The sequence below is a fragment of the Actinia tenebrosa genome, unplaced genomic scaffold (assembly GCF_029948245.1).
Source record: "Actinia tenebrosa isolate PJP-AT-01 unplaced genomic scaffold, QUT_ActTen_1.0 PGA_scaffold3__52_contigs__length_22856419, whole genome shotgun sequence".
NCBI lineage: Eukaryota > Metazoa > Cnidaria > Anthozoa > Actiniaria > Actiniidae > Actinia > Actinia tenebrosa.
The window spans coordinates 18,566,760-18,584,501 of NW_028292580.1; the positions used below are offsets into that span (position 1 = coordinate 18,566,760).

Sequence of the window (17,742 nt, forward strand, 5' to 3'; positions counted from 1 at the left end):
ATTTGGTATAGATAGCGTTAATAATTCCATCAATCTTTATTCAAATGCTTGCACCTTATAATTGACAAAACTGTCACATATATGACGCAAACAGAAGATAAATGACGTTGAAGTTTAAGAACTTGGCTTTTAACAAACCACAGTTGACAAATGGCCAGACACTCATATTGGCTATCCTTCAGTCGTGTTTGAACAGGGCATGTTGTTCAAAACTTTAAGATTAATAGCTCTGGTCATTAAAACGATCGTTCAAGCGTATTATTTAATTAATACTTAATATTGGTTGCTATTGGAATTATTTTTTATTTTAAGAGTAGCCATTTTGTAACGTACAAGAGCAGGGGCGGATCCAGGATTTTAAAAGGGGGGGGGGGAGGGGGTGAATTTTTGTTTCAAAGTTATTTTGAGCCTTCTTTTTGCAGTACAAAGGGAAAAAATGATTAAATTATAACATACATTGTACTGCATACTTGTAAATGCAGCTAAATTTTGACTTTTGACATATTTTGTAATTACATGCAATCATATGCCTCATTTTCCTAAAAATATTCACTTTTACTCTAAAAAGGTGGGGAGGGGGGGGGGGAATCCACCCAATCCATGCCCCCCTCCCCCCTTTCCCTCCTTGTATCCGCCTCTGAAGAGGATTCGATTTAAGGGGGAGCTTGGTATAAATTTTCAGAAAGAAATTAAGACTCGATTTATCTTCCAATTCTGAAGGTGAACCGGCGCCCAAAAACCTACAGGTTGTGTAGTGCACATGATAACGGCGCTGAAGATAGAATTAGAAATTTCATTGATTATGTATAATTATTTATCGTGTTGATTTTTTTCGGAGGGACGAATTTGGAGAGCCTTGAAAAATCCCTCGAAAAATATTTGAGACATGACCAACGAGGAATAAAAAAATCTTAAAGCTTAATTTTTCCCCTTTTTGTATAGAATATACTTCGTAAGACAATACTTCATTTCGGGCTTGGTATGCAACATAATAATAATAATAATAATAATAAATATTTCTTATATAGCGCCTCTTCCATAAATGTCCAGTGGCGCTTTACAATAAATTCAAAACTAAATTATCCTAAAAAATACTAGACCTAAAAAAGAAAAATTAAATCAAGAGCTAAAGTACCTTAAAATTACTTAATAAAATATTAATAAAATTGCAATAATATCCCTAAATAATTCCTAAAAATATATAAATAATCAAAAAGTGCTCTAGTTTTTGACGTGGCTTAAATAAAATCGCTATATACTGATTTAAACAGATGCGTTTTCAATTTAGACTTAAAGCATTCTAAAGATTGGCATAGTCTTATATTCTGTGGCAGGTCATTCCATAATATAGGCGCAGAGATAGAAAATGAGCGTTTGCCATACGATTCTAAGTTATAAATTGGAACTACTAATTTCTTATCTGATGCTGATCTTAGAGTACGCCTAGGTGTGTAAACTTCTAAAAGATCAGTAACATACAACAAAACCTTGAGCAACCTTTTTTTGAAATATCTGTAATAGTAACTAGGTCAACTGATCATATGCGTAAGAGAAGCATGAGAGAAGCAAAAGGGCCCACGTGTTCTTTCGTGCCCCAAAATTCTAAAATGATCGATCGGAACCAAAGAAAATATTACACAAAAACTATGATCATAAATCTCATAGACAATAGAAATAACCGGGGATGCTTGTATTAGCTTCATTCGTTGGCAGTACTCAGTATTGAGGGTACCATTTATTAAAACGTTTACTAATTAATGTTAAGTAAGGCAGACCCAAATCAGTAATTTGGTATTAGAATAATCTGTCTTCTATCTCTCTTGGGCCATGTCCACGTCGCACTCCAATTCAATTCAATTCAATTTCAATTTCAATTTATTTACACTGTTTTTTTCAATTTTATATAATAGAATTACAAGAATATATAAAGTTATATAATATTTAGAATTTTTAATATGATTAACAATATTATAGGTGTAAGTGTACGACAGCCAAAGGAGCTAAAGCTTTCTAGTTGGCTGTCGCAATTTTCATTTAGGGTCAAAAAAGAAAAGGAAAAAAAATACAAGGCTATAATATTATGATAATACTATAATATTAAATTCAACAGTATTAATTTCCACTTTAGCAAAAAAGGGAGATAAATAAATAAATTATATATATATATATATATATAATGATATAATTGTTATTGATTACTGAGTAAGAATTCCTTATACATCCGTTTGACTTTTGATTGCGCTAGCTCACTGGAGCGTCCTGGAGGCGAGTTGCGAACCTCAAAGCTAAATATGGAAGAACGCAAAATATGACATGATAAGATAAACTATTTGTTTGATTATAAAAAGGCTAAGGATTCTAGAACCAAAAATATTTTGATACAAGTGAGTATAATCCCGTAAGGCGCCATCAAGGTGGCACGCGCTTCGCATTAGTACATGTTTCAGTTGTTTATACAGTGCATGAAAGAGGAACTAGAAGCACTGAACTGTGTGGGTGTGTTACGACGCGAACCAATGTTACTATTAAAAGATCATTAATTTATGACCATCTTCATTAGAGCTTTTGTTGCTAGCCAATTAAGACGCAAAACTCTGGTAGTTCTTCAATGTTGGCACTAGTAACGTAGGTTTATTCCGCAAAACCTGATATTCTAGCTGGTATAGCCAAAGATAATGCTGTTCGTGCGAGTACTAATTCTGCCATCAAACCAAAAAATGGGCGTCTAAAATCTGAGATCTCTTTGCTGTTCATGAAGGTAAAAATGGTAAAGTGAAACATTTAATCGCGCTTATTGCTTTAGGTATAAAGTTTAACTGCTGTCTATGGAATACTACAATGCGCGCTTCGCCTTCTTATCAATGAGAAAGTTGTGCAACCTGTGTCTTTAAAATAGCCAATCAAAAGCTGAAAACTTAGTTTTCCCAAGAATATAATAATGAACTCGTAAGCATGTTATTTGTCAATCAAAGCCTCATGAAAAATTCTTCCAACATGGCGGCGAGGACGTCTATTGCAAACAATTCAATACAATACAATACAATACAATACTACAATAACTTTATTTAACGTGGTCAAAAATACACTTAGCTCAATATATAGGATATTTTGCAGGTACTGCCACAAAATAAAATATAATAAATTAAGAAAATGAATTAAGTTAAAATTATGATAGAATATGAATAGGATAAAATATAACTATATATAAATATGCAATATAGTACTAATATAAAATATAAAATGCGATTTATTTACAATGTCTTGAAATAAAATATTAATAATTATGTCTGCAAGGTTTCTAGTTCCAATGTTCTTAATTCTTTAAGGAAGCTTTTTATGTTCACTTCTCGTCTCATGCTCTCTGGCAGACTGTTTCATATTTTGGGAGCAATATACCGCCATGATTTAAGGCCCTGCTTTGTAGAATTGATTTTTGGCAGTTTTAGAAACAAACGAAGAATTCTCAAACATTATTCATCATCGCTGATTCGAAACTCGAGAATTACACGTGTTCTGAAATGAGAAACAGGAATTTAGCCTAATTAATCGTCGTGACGTCATTCAATAAGGAGCTAAAATTTTGACCGAAGTGTAATTTAAAGCTACTGTATAAATGTAGTCACTTATGCATCTATATGTCGTATTCCTATGACTTTATTCAATTATAAATTCCTTAGGAATCAGTGTCGTATTCTTGTTACTAATCAGTATCAGTATCAGTGTCATTCCGCTATTTCCAACTATAAGTTGATCAGCAGGGACTATATAGTCTACACAGAGCCAAAGTTCTGATGTAGTAGTCCTTTTAGAACTTTTCTGTCTTGTGTAGATTTCTTAGCTTGGTGTTTATCAACATTGAGAAGTTGACTAATTTTGATCCATGGATCTCTAACATATTTAGCAGATGGAATTGCAAACAGCAACTGTTTCGTTAAATTTGAATTTGGTCTTCTACAAACATGTGCAATGTACTTCAAGTAGCGTATGTATATAAAATAACTAATAAATAACTAATAAATCCAAGTGATTCTCAATTTTGTAGCGAGTTTGAAAGGCATTGTAAAGCAGTGTTTAATATAAAATGAAACTTTCTCTTAGTTTCATTATAATCACATCTTCCTTCATAGTGCCAACATCATCTAGACACAGCATTGATTATAGAACTATACAGTTCCTGTGTGGAAGTCGGCTTTCAACTGAATAGAATAGACCTCTTCGGCTCTGACGTAATGTTTTCCCATTTCAGACCACATGTCATTCCCTAGAGCATCATTTCTTTGTTTAAGGTTTACGCTGGGTTGCACATGAGAAGACACATGAATATGGATACAGCTCAAACAAAGAATCTTTTTCTCAAGGGAATGACACGTGGTCTGAAATGGGACAACATTACCCAAAGCCGAAGAGGTCTATTCATGTTCTAAATCACTTGGTGCTGAAGCCGGGTTGTCGATCACTTGACTTTCAGCAGCCGTAACAAAAAAGCCGTAAGCTTTTTCTAACATGACGTAAACGAACTGGAAAGGTTAAAGATCTTCTTATATGACTAGGAATCGATTGTGGTTCTCATAGACAATGGTCATCTTGGCCAATATGCGTTTTTTTAAATGTTCGTGTCATTTTGCACACATGGTCCCGGCGGGTTTTACGAAGAATGGATAGCGCTATCCGATGGATAAATCCTTATCCAGTGGATAATAAGATGGTGTTATCCAATAAATTTCTCCACTGGATAGAAGTTAGTTTTTCTGTCGGATAGCGCTATCCACCCTTCCTACAACCGGGCCCCGATTCTTCACAACTAACTTATAATGTATATTTTCGTCGTATCACCTTATCGTTGGAGATCACCTCCTGATATCTTGTATTCTAATGCAAACATCAGTCTATAATCTCTGTTTGAAGTGGACTCAACGGTTGAAGGTGCTTCATAGTGGCACTTAATCCCTAAAACTAACATTAAGAAATTCTCTGCAAATGAAGATTCATCATTCATCAATCTTACGTTTTTCCGATGTCTAAGAATGTTCAAAGCTACTTAATGCCAAAAGATAAAGTTAACGCTAAATAACCAAGTTTATATGGCAAAATTCGCGGCAAATATCATTCATTAAAAGCGGTCAGTTATCTCAGAACAAGGTACGAGTGAATTTGCCACTTTTTGTTTGGCAAAGAGCGGTGTTTGGTAGCATGTATTCTAGCCGATACAGGTCCATACAAAACTAGAAAAGAAAGCATGAGATTTGTAAAATCAATCTTAAGCAGTATTCCTAACAGTTATGATGGAGTTCCGCAGCCAGTACTGAACTTGGACCACTTGACAATTGCTACTAACGGCCCTTAAAATTAGTGAAAAATGAATTTCAAGTTTCCTTTATTAATGTTAACTATTGTATATAATATGCTACCACTAAGATCAGTAGTGTAGGCACTAAGCTAATAGATATTCTCTTTTTCGATTTATTCTTTTTAGTACCCACAAGGCTTAAAAAATTTGCTGCCGTTCTTGATTGATGCTCACGTTCTTCTTTTATTGTACCGGAGAAAAGAAAGTCGTAGGCGATATTTTGGGGCTTTTTGCGTCCTCACAAGTCGCAGCACAAATCCAGAGTCCCCACATCCTTGATCAGTTCTAGTCCTCTAATGACAGCTCTGCGTTTTGTGAATTGGAAAATGCAATTCCAAAATCCCGTTAGATTAAAGGTCAATAAATCTGTTTGTTCTGATAATCCCTTCACGAAAAAGAAATCTCTGCATCCCCAAACAAGATTTATCTTTAATTGACACTTTATTGCGAGTGCTGTTGACTTATAACTTAGTTTTTTTGGCTTGTTACTGCTTGTTCGGATTTCCGCTATTTTCTATACTTTGGCAATTATTATTCAGTAAGATTTTCAACATTGGTCCTGCGAGCACTCCATCATTTTGGGGTTTGGCGATAACTTGTAGGACTCTTTGATGCTGTATAATACCAGACACTGAAATAATGACTAAGTAAATGCTGAATCCATGAATGTGCGATCGTGAGGTTGGACAAAATTTAATGATTTGTTTGTGGTTATTTAGTACTGTCCTTATTTGCCCCTGAATGCTTCAGGCAAATGGTTAAGTCCCCCTTTTTTTTTTCTTTCGTTTTTTTGAGTATTCATGTCTTTTCACTCAACGAAAGTTAAATTCTAAAACGTTTAGAAAAGCACGAGGCGTTCGAAACATCCTTCGAACTAAGATGCGAGATAACGGGTGCTTGAAGGCTTATTCCCATCCGTGAAGATTTACTTAATTGGCAAAATCGGTCTGACATCACACGTTAGCGGTAGTACACGAAGGAGCCTGTCTAAGATTGATATGGTACCGACAAACTTCTGTTTTCCACTTAATTGCTTTTCGAAATTAGAGCAAATGGATTAACGTCACTGTGCAAATACCTTTATTTTTCCTGGAACAAGCATTACGTTCATAATTGGCTTGATATAAGACGTGCTGTCAACGCTACAATTTACGTGCCTCTGCAGATTTGGATGTGGAATTCATAATACTTTGCCCACTGGACTAACAGCTCTTATATTAGCAATACCACTCAAAACTGGACTAAATTTGAAATACGAGATATAAGCATAGAATAGATTCCTGAAAGAATGGGGAAAACTCTTCTTTCTGTAATTATTTTATATTTGAGCATATTAAACAAAAGTGAAACGTTCATTTGAGATGAGGGGATCCTCCTATTATTATTATTTTCAACTTTTATCTCGCTTAACGCCGGTCTTGAATAAATTCGGTCCTTCATAAACCAATCTAGATGTCTTCACTCAGCTTGCATAAAAAAAAGTCTCACAAGGAGCAAACAAAAGAGGCTTATCAACAAGTTGCATCTTAGAACAATCGCAAGAAACCAATTTAAGAAACCACCATTTTATTTTGTATTTAGAAAATTTCTATATTTGTAAAAATATAACTTGACCTATGTTCTTTAGCAAAATTAAATTCTTCCCGCCTGAGCGAATGTGAGATAAAAACATTACGATGTAGGACAGATGCAGCTCCGTTACATCCCTTTCTCGTAAACAAATTTAATCATACATTTGTATATGAGCAATCAATCGTATATACATCGATCATTTTTTGGGAGATTTTGCATAACAGTTTTAATTGAAAAGGGGTTCAGGATATGTTTAGTAATGATGAGTTCGAAACCAAAAATGGTTTTTAAAACACTTGGGCTCTCTAAAAAAAACAGGAAGTCGATCGTGTACTTTCGAATCGTATCGTAACCGTTCCAACGGGGTTTCCCCTGACAAGATGTGACATTAGCTGTCACGCATACCGTAATGCTTAAGCAGGGAATTTGCAAATATTGAACTCTTTAAAATTTGATGCCTTTTAGTGACTTTGATTCTTTAGTTAAGGCGTTTTAAAATAATTTTCGAGCATCTTTCAAGATTTCTTTTTGATTTGATTCTTAAACTAAAGCGGTGAGATGCTTCTTTTTGATTTGATTTTTAAACTAAAGCGGTGAGATGCTTAAAGATAGAATCGAGACACGTTAGTTTGCATGACAAAAGAAGTTTACGATCAAAATTTAACCTTTTATCAAGAACAAAGGGATAAAAATACGGAAGTTCTAACAAATGACATCATAAGTCTACTCATATAAACAACTTACCGCATAATTTCTTCATTCGAGCTCTAACTTTTTAACCATAAGTCAATCAATCACTAAAAAGCTGCAAATTTGACTTTGGTCTTTTGAAAGACATTCATATTTATTAATTAGTAATTAAGACTTCTGAGAGTAAAAAATAGGGCTTTCATGATGTGCACAGTTCTGCAGCCCCGGTCTTGGGATAATCTTTATAAAAAAAATGAGGTAAGCTTCCATTCTTGTTCTTCTAATACTGATTAATAGAGAACTGCACCCATTCACAATTGCAGGGAGGGTATCCGCTTTGCGTAAATTTGCGGTCGCAGTTTCGAGCTTTCAGTATGCTGCATTCTGTCTTGTTTCGCTTTTCGTGTTAGCGCGACGTGGTCTTGCATTCGCTTTTCTTTAAGATTTTCTCAAATCGCCTTCTAATTTCTATGTTAAATTTGCTATCCTTTCCCAAAAATAATTGAAGGCCAAGATTAAGCAGTGCATCAATTCATCTTTTGGAAATTGCCAGTTGCATATTCATCTTTTTCTGGAAACTGTGAGAGGTCATTTTTGAACAAAGTTCTTCACTGCCACCAAGCTAAGGTTGTTTACACCAAATCAACATTTTAGTGAATAGTTTTATTCGTTAATGGTTAGCTACTGCATTAATACATCCACAAAAGCTTGTTGCTACTGTCTGTAAGTATAAGTATTTTGTTGTAATGATTTTTTAACACTCAATGCTCTTCTGGCTTTTATACATGCTTCAACTCGACATGTTAAATTTCGCGCGATATCGCAAAGTTTCATCGCTTCTTAACCTCAGCAAGTGAGTAAACTCCGTTTAGTGAAATATTCCACTAAAAACAAATCAAGTTCCAAATACTTAGACGATTTTTATCTCTAATGTCAACTTTTGTTTGACTTTTCATGCCTGCTTCACATAGATAGCATGACTGACTTTCGCTTCTCTTATTTGGCGAAAGTGATCTTTATTTTCGACCTTTTTTACGCCAAATTCCTGACTCGTTGCAGATAGAACATCTTCACTAGCTTTTATCATACCTGTGCATAATATTTTGTGGTAAAATGTCACAATACTTGCAAAACAATTCTATGCATTGTCTGAAACAAATATCTCTTATAAGTGACCTCTAAATTAATATCCTAAAGCTTTCCTATTTCTTTCGTATTGGAAGTTTTAAACCTGGCAGTCATGCTACCAGTCAAGTGGTTTAAAAATATTAGCCAGATTTAAAAATGCAATAAAAACGTCGCAAGGATTAAATAAGATCGTATCTGTTCTTTTTTCCTCGTTTCGTATTATGCATGTATTAGCAGAAATGTCAGTGACTTGAATTCTTGTTTATAATTGTCTACCATTTATTTGAGTTTTTTTCGTATGAGGTGTTTTCATTAATTTGCATTTTGCATCCGTTTTCGATACCTTCAGTTAAACGAAACGTTAACTTAGTCTTTGCTATGACATAGAGGTACCTCTTATCTAAATAATGAAAGAAAAATAGTATTGTATTTGATTTTGTTATTAGTATCGATATTATTTAATTTTTCGTTCCTATTTAGAAAGATTCCTGTTGACAAGGAATTTTGTGGTTTACTTTTTGGGTGTAAATATCTATTGTTGGCATTTCAAACCTCTTGCTGACACAACATAAATAACTTTAAATCACTCGGCTATATAATCTACCTATCAAAAACCTAGACAATATATCATTAATTCAATGATCTTTGACTAATTATTTACAATATTGACATTCCTGTCTAATTCTTTTCTAAATCAGCAAAAATAATAAAACTAGATTTTCAAATCGAGTGACCTTTTTGTATAATTAATATGTTCAATGTAAAATTATAGAAATTAAGAAAAATTGGACTTTACAAAATATGAATATATTTTCTGCATAAGAAGATTGTACAGTAGTTTATGGGGGTCACTTGATTATGATCTACAAAGTATAAGTTAACGTTGACATTTTTTTTTTTGATAAATAAATATAATTATAAACTAATTGAACAAGATATATTTTATACTTTTTCAATCACTGTTTCATAGATTTATTAATTGAAATATGTTAGTTCATTGTCATTGATATAATTTATTGATTAATTAATTGATTAATGAAATACATATTCATGGATATATATTCATGGACATATTAGGATTAAGTCTTGCATGCTTTTCCAGATAAGGCACAACTCAATACTAAATCATATGCCCAAATAAAGACCTTTTTATCAAGCTTCTAGTTTCTACTCATTCTACTTCTATATCGAATGATTGCATCGGCCAACCTTCTTATTAAATGTGTGCTACTGTTTTCATTGCTATGCCACGCTGATCGAGACTATGACAGAGAAAGGGCAATACACTGCTGTCAGTCAAAGTATACAAAGGTAACGCACAATTTTTTTTGATTGACATCAGGTGTGTTTCGTGATTTCCCTGTCGCTTCTCTTGTCTCGATCAGCGCGTTTCAATGTAAACAGTTGTAATAACTAATAATTTTTCTTCGACAGGATTTAAGCCCAATGATGACATCGTGTGCGGACCCAACATTTTCCCATCCAAGCCGTGACCTTCCATACCACCCAGCCTATGTCAACCCAGAACTAGGAATTGTCACTGGACCGTATCCAGACGTTGAAGACCTTATGGATTTTAATCCAGATCTATCTTTCTTGTTGTCCATGGATCAATTGTGTGAACCAAGTCCCCAGAATGGGCATTGCTCTGATGACATGTCTTCTTGTGACTCCGATAGAGATGTTATTGGTGCAAGTGATGATAATATTAGTGACGACAGTTCTTTGACTGATGCTGTCATGGATATGCTTTTAGAAAATCGTAAGTAGTGGCCAATAAATTAATAGATTATAATTGTTTACACTTCTTACGTGTTTTCATGTTTCTTGTTAACTGTATTGTCTACATGGACATCGAACATCATCATCTTTTTCTCTTTCTCTTTCTCTTTCTCTTTCTCTTTCTCTTTCTCTTTCTCTTTCTCTTTCTCTTTCTATTCTCCTTTCTTCTCTTTCTCCTTATTTTCTTCTTCTCTTTTTCCTTAATCTCTTTCTCCTCCCCTTTTTCTCTCTCTCCTTCTCTTTCTATTCTCTTTCTCCTTTAACTCCTCCTCCTCTTTCTCCTTCTCCTTCTCCTTCACCTTCTCCATCTCCTCTTTCCCTCATTCCACTTTCTCCTTCTCTTCTTTGTCTTTCTTGTCCTTCTTATCCTTCTCCTCCCTTGCCTATTTGTCTTTATAACCGTTTGCTTATTTCTCTTACCTATAGATCTTTGGATAACCACTTTCATGTTTGCTTCTTCAGTACTCATTTATTTCGCTATCTATATTTCTTTCTTGATAATTTACTTCGTTGGTTAATTCTTTTTTCTTTTTTAATTTCTTTGAATACCTTTTTAATTTATTTTAATCATTTGCTTTCTCGCTTGACTGCTTACGTGTAAATGCTTGCCTGATCTCTTACGTGTCTTCTCATGCACGTTTCTAGAATGCTAGCTAATTAGTGCTTGGCTGGCTCAATTTCTCGTTTTCTTATGCCTGCCAGCTAGTGCTTCTACTACAAACCACGACAGGCACTTTCCTCCAGATTCGAAATCCTCAGGATAACAACGATCATGACTTATTTGTTGCCTTAATTCTTTCTAGGCCCTCCACCACCGCCCTACGAATCTTCACAGAACAACTACATCAGTACAACTTTCTCTTGCGTTGCCACCAACACCTTAACGAATACCAAATTCAACTACAGTCAAGCAAAAATGCCTGAAACTAGACATGAAAATAAGACAGACGTTGACAAAGTCAATACTGACATCAAAATAAAGCAAGAACCTCTTTCACCCGAAAGTGAAACTTGTGAAAGCAGAAGAGGTGAGACATTGTATAGATACTTGATGTGTTGTTTCACTTCAGGGCCGTTTCAGACTGATATGTTTACCGAGGCAATCGAGCAACTAGGGGGTTCGGAGGCATCCTTCCCGAAAAAAAATTCAGACCCTCGGAAATGCAATTTCCAGCGTTTTGAGGGACTTTTGTGACATTTTACCGAGGCAATTGCCTCGCTTACCTCACAGTGGCTAAGACACTGCACTGGCAGCCACGTTGAGTGAAGATGGGACTTTTATTAAGCGACCTCTTTGTCACTGGGGCGGGTTGGTCGCATTATGGAAGAAATTTTCGTTGAAAAATACACAACTCAAAAACCATTTTTAGAGATCTGCGGATAAGTTCGCCGCGAAGTGGAGGTTTCTATACTGTATAACCTATCAGTAAGCTTTAAGCTTCAACTTAATAATGTTAAAAATTTGTTAAGGAACGTTTGGGCTGGATACTTAATATAAAGGGGCGCTTAGCCATTTATCCCGACATCTGGTGGACAGACTCAATAATTCCAGATTTGGTTGTAATGTTTTGGCATCTTTGAACACATGCGTTTTTAGTGATGTATTAGTACCTTTGATTGTAAGTTCATTTTTCAAATTTTCATTGATGTACTATTTTTTTGCAGGGCGTCCGTCCCGTAACTGTTCCTCGACTTACGGTGCGCAGAACTTCGAGTCAAAACCAAATAAAAAGGTCCACAAACCAAGAGGTAAGAGAATGACTCAAAGAATTCTAGAGTACAAAACGAAAGTATCAAACGGATGAATATTAGACAGTTCTTAGACAACTGATGCCACTTATAAAGGCAGGAAAAGTGGCGCCCATTGTAGTTTTTGGCGTAGTGTCGCTTCATCAAGCATTACTGATTTCAACCCACAACATTTAGATCTTGATTAGCGTGTTTAGTGAATACGTACCTTTGCACGAAAGCATTGTACAACTACCAGAATCCCTTGCGCACATTATTTTCTCAATAAACTTGCACCGATTTTCTTACTATTGTTTGAAGTTTGAAAGAAAATTTAGGAAATGATTTGGTAATTGTGATAAAATGACGCCATCGTGCATGTGGTTGCCACTTTTTCAATACATCGTAACTCAAATTATTCACTAGGAAAATGAATCATTTTTGATGGATGGATAAAATTCTAAAAGAAATAGCCGCAACGCCGATGAATGGGAAAGGCTGGGAAAAGAATCTAAAAGCAAAGAGAAAAGCTGTCACAATCTGAAAGGAAGGCTACAATAGATAAAAAATGAAAGGAAAAGACCTAAGTAAGCGATACAATTCCTAGATTAATATTATCCCGCTGAACGTCTAATCTTCTATTGTTTTAGTCAAGAAAACCATTCACTTGTGGGAATTTCTGGAAGAGATTGTTGACAACAAGGCATACAGCCCAAAGTACATCACGTGGGTATCACGTGAAGAAGGCGTGTTTCGCCTTGTAGATTCAAAAGCAGTGGCCAAACTCTGGGGTCAAAGGAAGAACCGCCATGACATGACCTACGAGAAGATGAGCCGTGCTATTCGTTATTACTATGAGCGAGGAATAATCAGACATGTCATAGGACAAAAGCTCATCTACCAGTTTGGGGATGAAATCAACGAAAAAAGAAGAGACAAGGCAACGCCGAAAATCTTGCCAAACGTAGACGACAAAAGTCAAGTTGGCTCTTAGAATTTCTAGGCGTACCCACGAGGTGAATCGATTGAATGGTTTGTAAAATAGGAAACAGGGTTTCAAGGAAAAGAAATGAAATGATTTTCGTGTCATTGATATTTTAGTGGAACAACTATGAAATTTGTACAAAGACTGGTTAGAATGCATACACCTTGTCCCCAAACCCTCCTCCAACTAATTTGACCTAGTCCAGTCAAGGAGGCAATGGGGTCATGGCTGACATACACGTGCAGAAACTAGTGTATCAAAAAAATTCAATAACGACAAAAACTTGCAAAACAAACTCAAAGGTTTATATGGCTGGCAGATAGTATTTTCTTAAAAGGGCCACCTAATTTTATAAAACTTGGCCTTTTTTGTCATAGTTCAATATAGGTTTTTCATTGTTAGAAGTATATTTTGTCAGTACTGAATTGTATATATTTTTTATAAACTAAGTTACTTTTTTTGTCTTTTGATTTTTGAGCTGATTAGCTTAATATATTGCTTGACATTCATTTTCCTGATGAAGGGATCTTTTCGATATTATTCCAAGAAAAGTAAAGGAAAAGTGGAAGATAGAAAAAGAGAATGAGAAATGATCAAAACAATGGAATAAGTTGCCTCTTTTCGCTTCCTTTACGCATTACCTACGCGTACGTAGACCGGCTATTGAATGCTGTGACTTTGGTAAAATATGAAAAATGGAAAGGAAGTGACAGAAAGGAAAAAGAAATAGCCAAAATGGCCTTACACTTTTACATTTGCTTGCTATACAAAATTACGTTTTCTACGCTTCTCATATCCAACTGAATTATGTTATATTATTTTCATAAAATTTATTATTTACCGAGTAAGTGTCGTTCTACGGATTATTGACTGTATTATACCAGTCTTCTATAACAATGTCAGTTTATGGTATCTATCTGTCCGGTATAAGGACTTTGAATATCCATATAGCAACAAATCCATACATCCATGGAATGTTAGTCATTCCTTGGTTGAGGGGTAAACTGGGTCGAGTTGGCCTCGCAGTGTATTGTGGGACTGTTTGAGGGGACGACAATTGAAATAGATGCCTTCTTGGAAATATGTCCCCTTAAACAGTCCCAGAATGCAATGCAATGCCAAATCGACCCACTCTTCCTCATACACACTGGCTAATACACTACATTAGTCGCAATCATGAAATGTGAATATGCTTTGGAAATATTGTTAACAACAGACCCCTTGCAGCACTTTGGATTGCAGCTCGATCTGAGGGACAAAAAAATAGGCTCCAATTCTCATGAGATTAGAATTCTTTTCTTTTGTCCCCCAGATCTGGAGCTGCTTTGACGTCACATGCAAGGGGTGTATAGCTTCTATATGTACTGGCTATTATGTAGATTGGAAGGGAGAGTTGTCCAGTTTATCAATAGTATCAGGGAATGCTTGCTTCACAAAGGTTATCCCTATAGCAATTACATGGATACTGACTTTGAAAAAGTTAGATTTTCTGTAGAATATGATCTAAAGTTGTCGCCATTATAAATAAACCTTTGATGACTTTTTTTTTCGCGACAAAGTAGACTTCAGTGGACGTCAATCAAAGTGTTTCCATGACTTTCTCGGGAAACGCAAAAAAAAAGGGCGTGCCTAACGGTTGTCATGGAAACACTTTGATGGACGTACACCAAAATCTACTTTGTGGTGACAGCAAAACGTATGATTCCGCGTGTGATTTTGATAGAGTTATTTAAGCCAAAGCAATGATTTTGTTTATTTTAGTACTTTAGATTTTAGATAGATTTTTTTATAATATTGTCAGAAAGTAAGAATCTTGTAGATATTAAATAAAAACGTTTGCAAACTCTATACTTATCAGTTCCATACTCCTGTATAAACGAATATTTTGATTGTAAATCATATAAATAAATTACAAAATTTTGAGTATCTGGTATTTTGTTTGAGATCTTTAACCATCATTTGACAGTACGAATATTGCACTCTGGGAAACTTCGGGTAGCCTTCCCGCAGAAACTATACTAGAAGTGAAATCCTTGTTTTTCTTAATTTCATTTTCAATTGCCGAATGATATTTCAGTTCCATGTAAAGCAAACAGGGCCTTTTTTAACTGTCAACATTTTTTGCCACACTTCTATGTTCTCTTGCTAATGGGACAATGGCAATCTGACCGCCGGAATTAGCCGAGCAAGCGTGTGTCGCCATGCGGCTAGTTACATATTGAATATCCTGTTTCCGGCTCGCCTTTGAATTGAGGTGCAACTTGCAGTTTTACGATTCCGACAACCGATCGAGTTGAATTTTGGTTTACTAAGTTCGATACAAACAAGATAATCTCTATATCATTATCATAATCATCGCTTTCATCTCCAACATCACCACCTTCATCGTCATCATCAACATCATCATCATCATCATCATCATCCTTATTAATATTATTATTAAAGAACCAGAAAAAGGTTTCATTTGTACCAAGCTAGACCAGTGCGTTGGTGGTCTCAGTTTAGCACTGAGACTGAGGTAAATCCCCAATGCGTAGCTTCCAACGCAATGTAACCACAATTGACGCGCTATCTACGTTCTTAGTGTCAAACCGCCAGAACATAAACTGAGACTTACACGTATTAACCAACCGACTCAACCACAACATTATTTCAAAATTATCATTAGGGAAGCACGGGTGGCGTGCACTGCTAACACACCGCCTCTCAACAATGCGACCTGTATTCGAGTCCTACCGGTCTCGGTATGTTGTTGTTTGTTGGTTTTCTCCTGTACTTCGAGGTTTTTCTCCGGGTTCTACGGTTTTCCTCCCTCCACAAAAATCAACTTCTTACTCCAATTCAGGCCATGAAGCATGCGCTTTACCTAGTTTGAACCTAGCTCTGTTGTGATTGTCTCTCGCTGTGATACAACAGCTATAAAGCTTAATAAAATAGAGGCCAGAACATCTTTTCCCCTTTTCTATCGTTACTAATCTTTTGATTAGACACAAGTTGGTCTTCCCCTTTTGTTGCCACAGTTTACCGTGGTTCAGCCACATGTTTTTTTAGTGAGGCCAATTAGAGAGGTTATTGATTTCCCAAATCCCTTTAATGTTTACTGTAAATATTCCGTATCCCCATAACAGTCTCCTTCACTGTTCCCTGCGCCATCTTGAAAGGTTGCCGTGCCTTTGCATCGAAGCGAGACGAACGGTGAGCTTGCAATGATAGAGACATGTGAATAATTGTCCAAGGTGTGAAAAGAAGGTCTCTATCATTGCAAGCTCACCATTCGTCTCGCTTCGATGCAAAGACGGCTACCTTTCAAGATGGCGCTGGGAACTGTTAAGGGGACTATTACGAGGCTTTGTATCCCCAAAGTTTACACAATGTTGATGACGTCATTTTCGGATACGGTTGTTTCGAGTGGCCCGTATCCCCATAGCTTTTCCCTTCAGTATCCCGTATCCCTATTTTTTTTTTTCCTCAGGTATCCCGGATCCCTAAGATCCCTAATAGCGCCTCTTTAGTTACGGGGCCTTTAGTACACTTCCTCGTTTAGTCAAGTCCCAACTGATAAGTAACTTACTATTTTTGACGCAATTGATTTTTACCTGTTTTCATACCTAATTACCCAATTATAATTGATTTCGAAGTGTTCTTAGGCGTTGAGAATGCGGAAGTTCCTTCAGTTGACGACTACAGATACCATACGAAAATGAAAATTGACTATCACATCTAGAAAGCACACACGATATAAGGTCAACCAGGAAGAACACTGTGGGTTACATTCTCCAACAGGGTTTCCTTTTAATGTAACATTTACGTCCAAATGCATCTTCGGTTCTTGTGAGAGGGAAAAACCTGCTAGAACGAGACTGTTGCGAAGCTGTTACGAATTTTCAAACACTGAGTTATATGTCTTGATAAAACTATTCGTAATGATGCAGTGATCATAGGACAAGTGTTGTCAATCTTTATTTCAAGAATGTGTTGACAAGTACTGCGCCATTTTTAAATTATAAGTATTTACCAATTACGTTCAAGTCTGCTTAAGCAATTAAAGTTGAAAAAAAACTTTGATACTGAAGTTGTGAAATACACCCTTCCCTTACACGGTTCCGATGCAACACCTTCACTTCACAACATCAGCCTTAGTAAGCCGAAAGATCGTAAACACGCGCGTAAGTGCTATGTTTCCTTCGGTTGAAATTCAACTGCAATCAATGGAAGCCGACGGTGCGCACTTTACCTCCTCTCTCCATCAGTGCTCTGGGATTTTTTTTCTTTCGAAGCTGGAAGTGCACAGATTAGAGAGAGTAAAAACAGACGTGGAAATCCTGAGTATCGAACCGTGGACCTCCAACTCTGAAGCCCGTGCACCGTGTTCCTAAGCTCGAGAACTTAGCAAAGCAAGGCATTTGACACGTACTTTTGTCATTCTCGGCTTCTCCAAATTTCGAAACTTCAGTTACATAAAATAAACTGCGGATTAAGACTCCTCAAGACTGAAATTTCGATCAATTGA

The 17,742-nt window shown here is 35.9% G+C and overlaps 1 protein-coding gene across 1 annotated transcript in view; it reads left to right on the forward strand.

Moving 5' to 3' along the window:
• LOC116297168 (uncharacterized) overlaps positions 1-15,158 on the forward strand; it is a 31,512-nt gene extending 16,354 nt beyond the window's left edge. The window contains exons 3-6 of the mRNA XM_089036081.1: positions 10,172-10,499; positions 11,323-11,547; positions 12,185-12,268; positions 12,898-15,158. Coding sequence (XP_088892207.1) covers positions 10,172-10,499; positions 11,323-11,547; positions 12,185-12,268; positions 12,898-13,241 — 981 coding nt within the window. The 3' untranslated portion in view covers positions 13,242-15,158. The remainder of the gene's footprint in view (positions 1-10,171; positions 10,500-11,322; positions 11,548-12,184; positions 12,269-12,897) is intronic.
• The last annotated feature ends 2,584 nt before the right edge of the window (positions 15,159-17,742 follow it).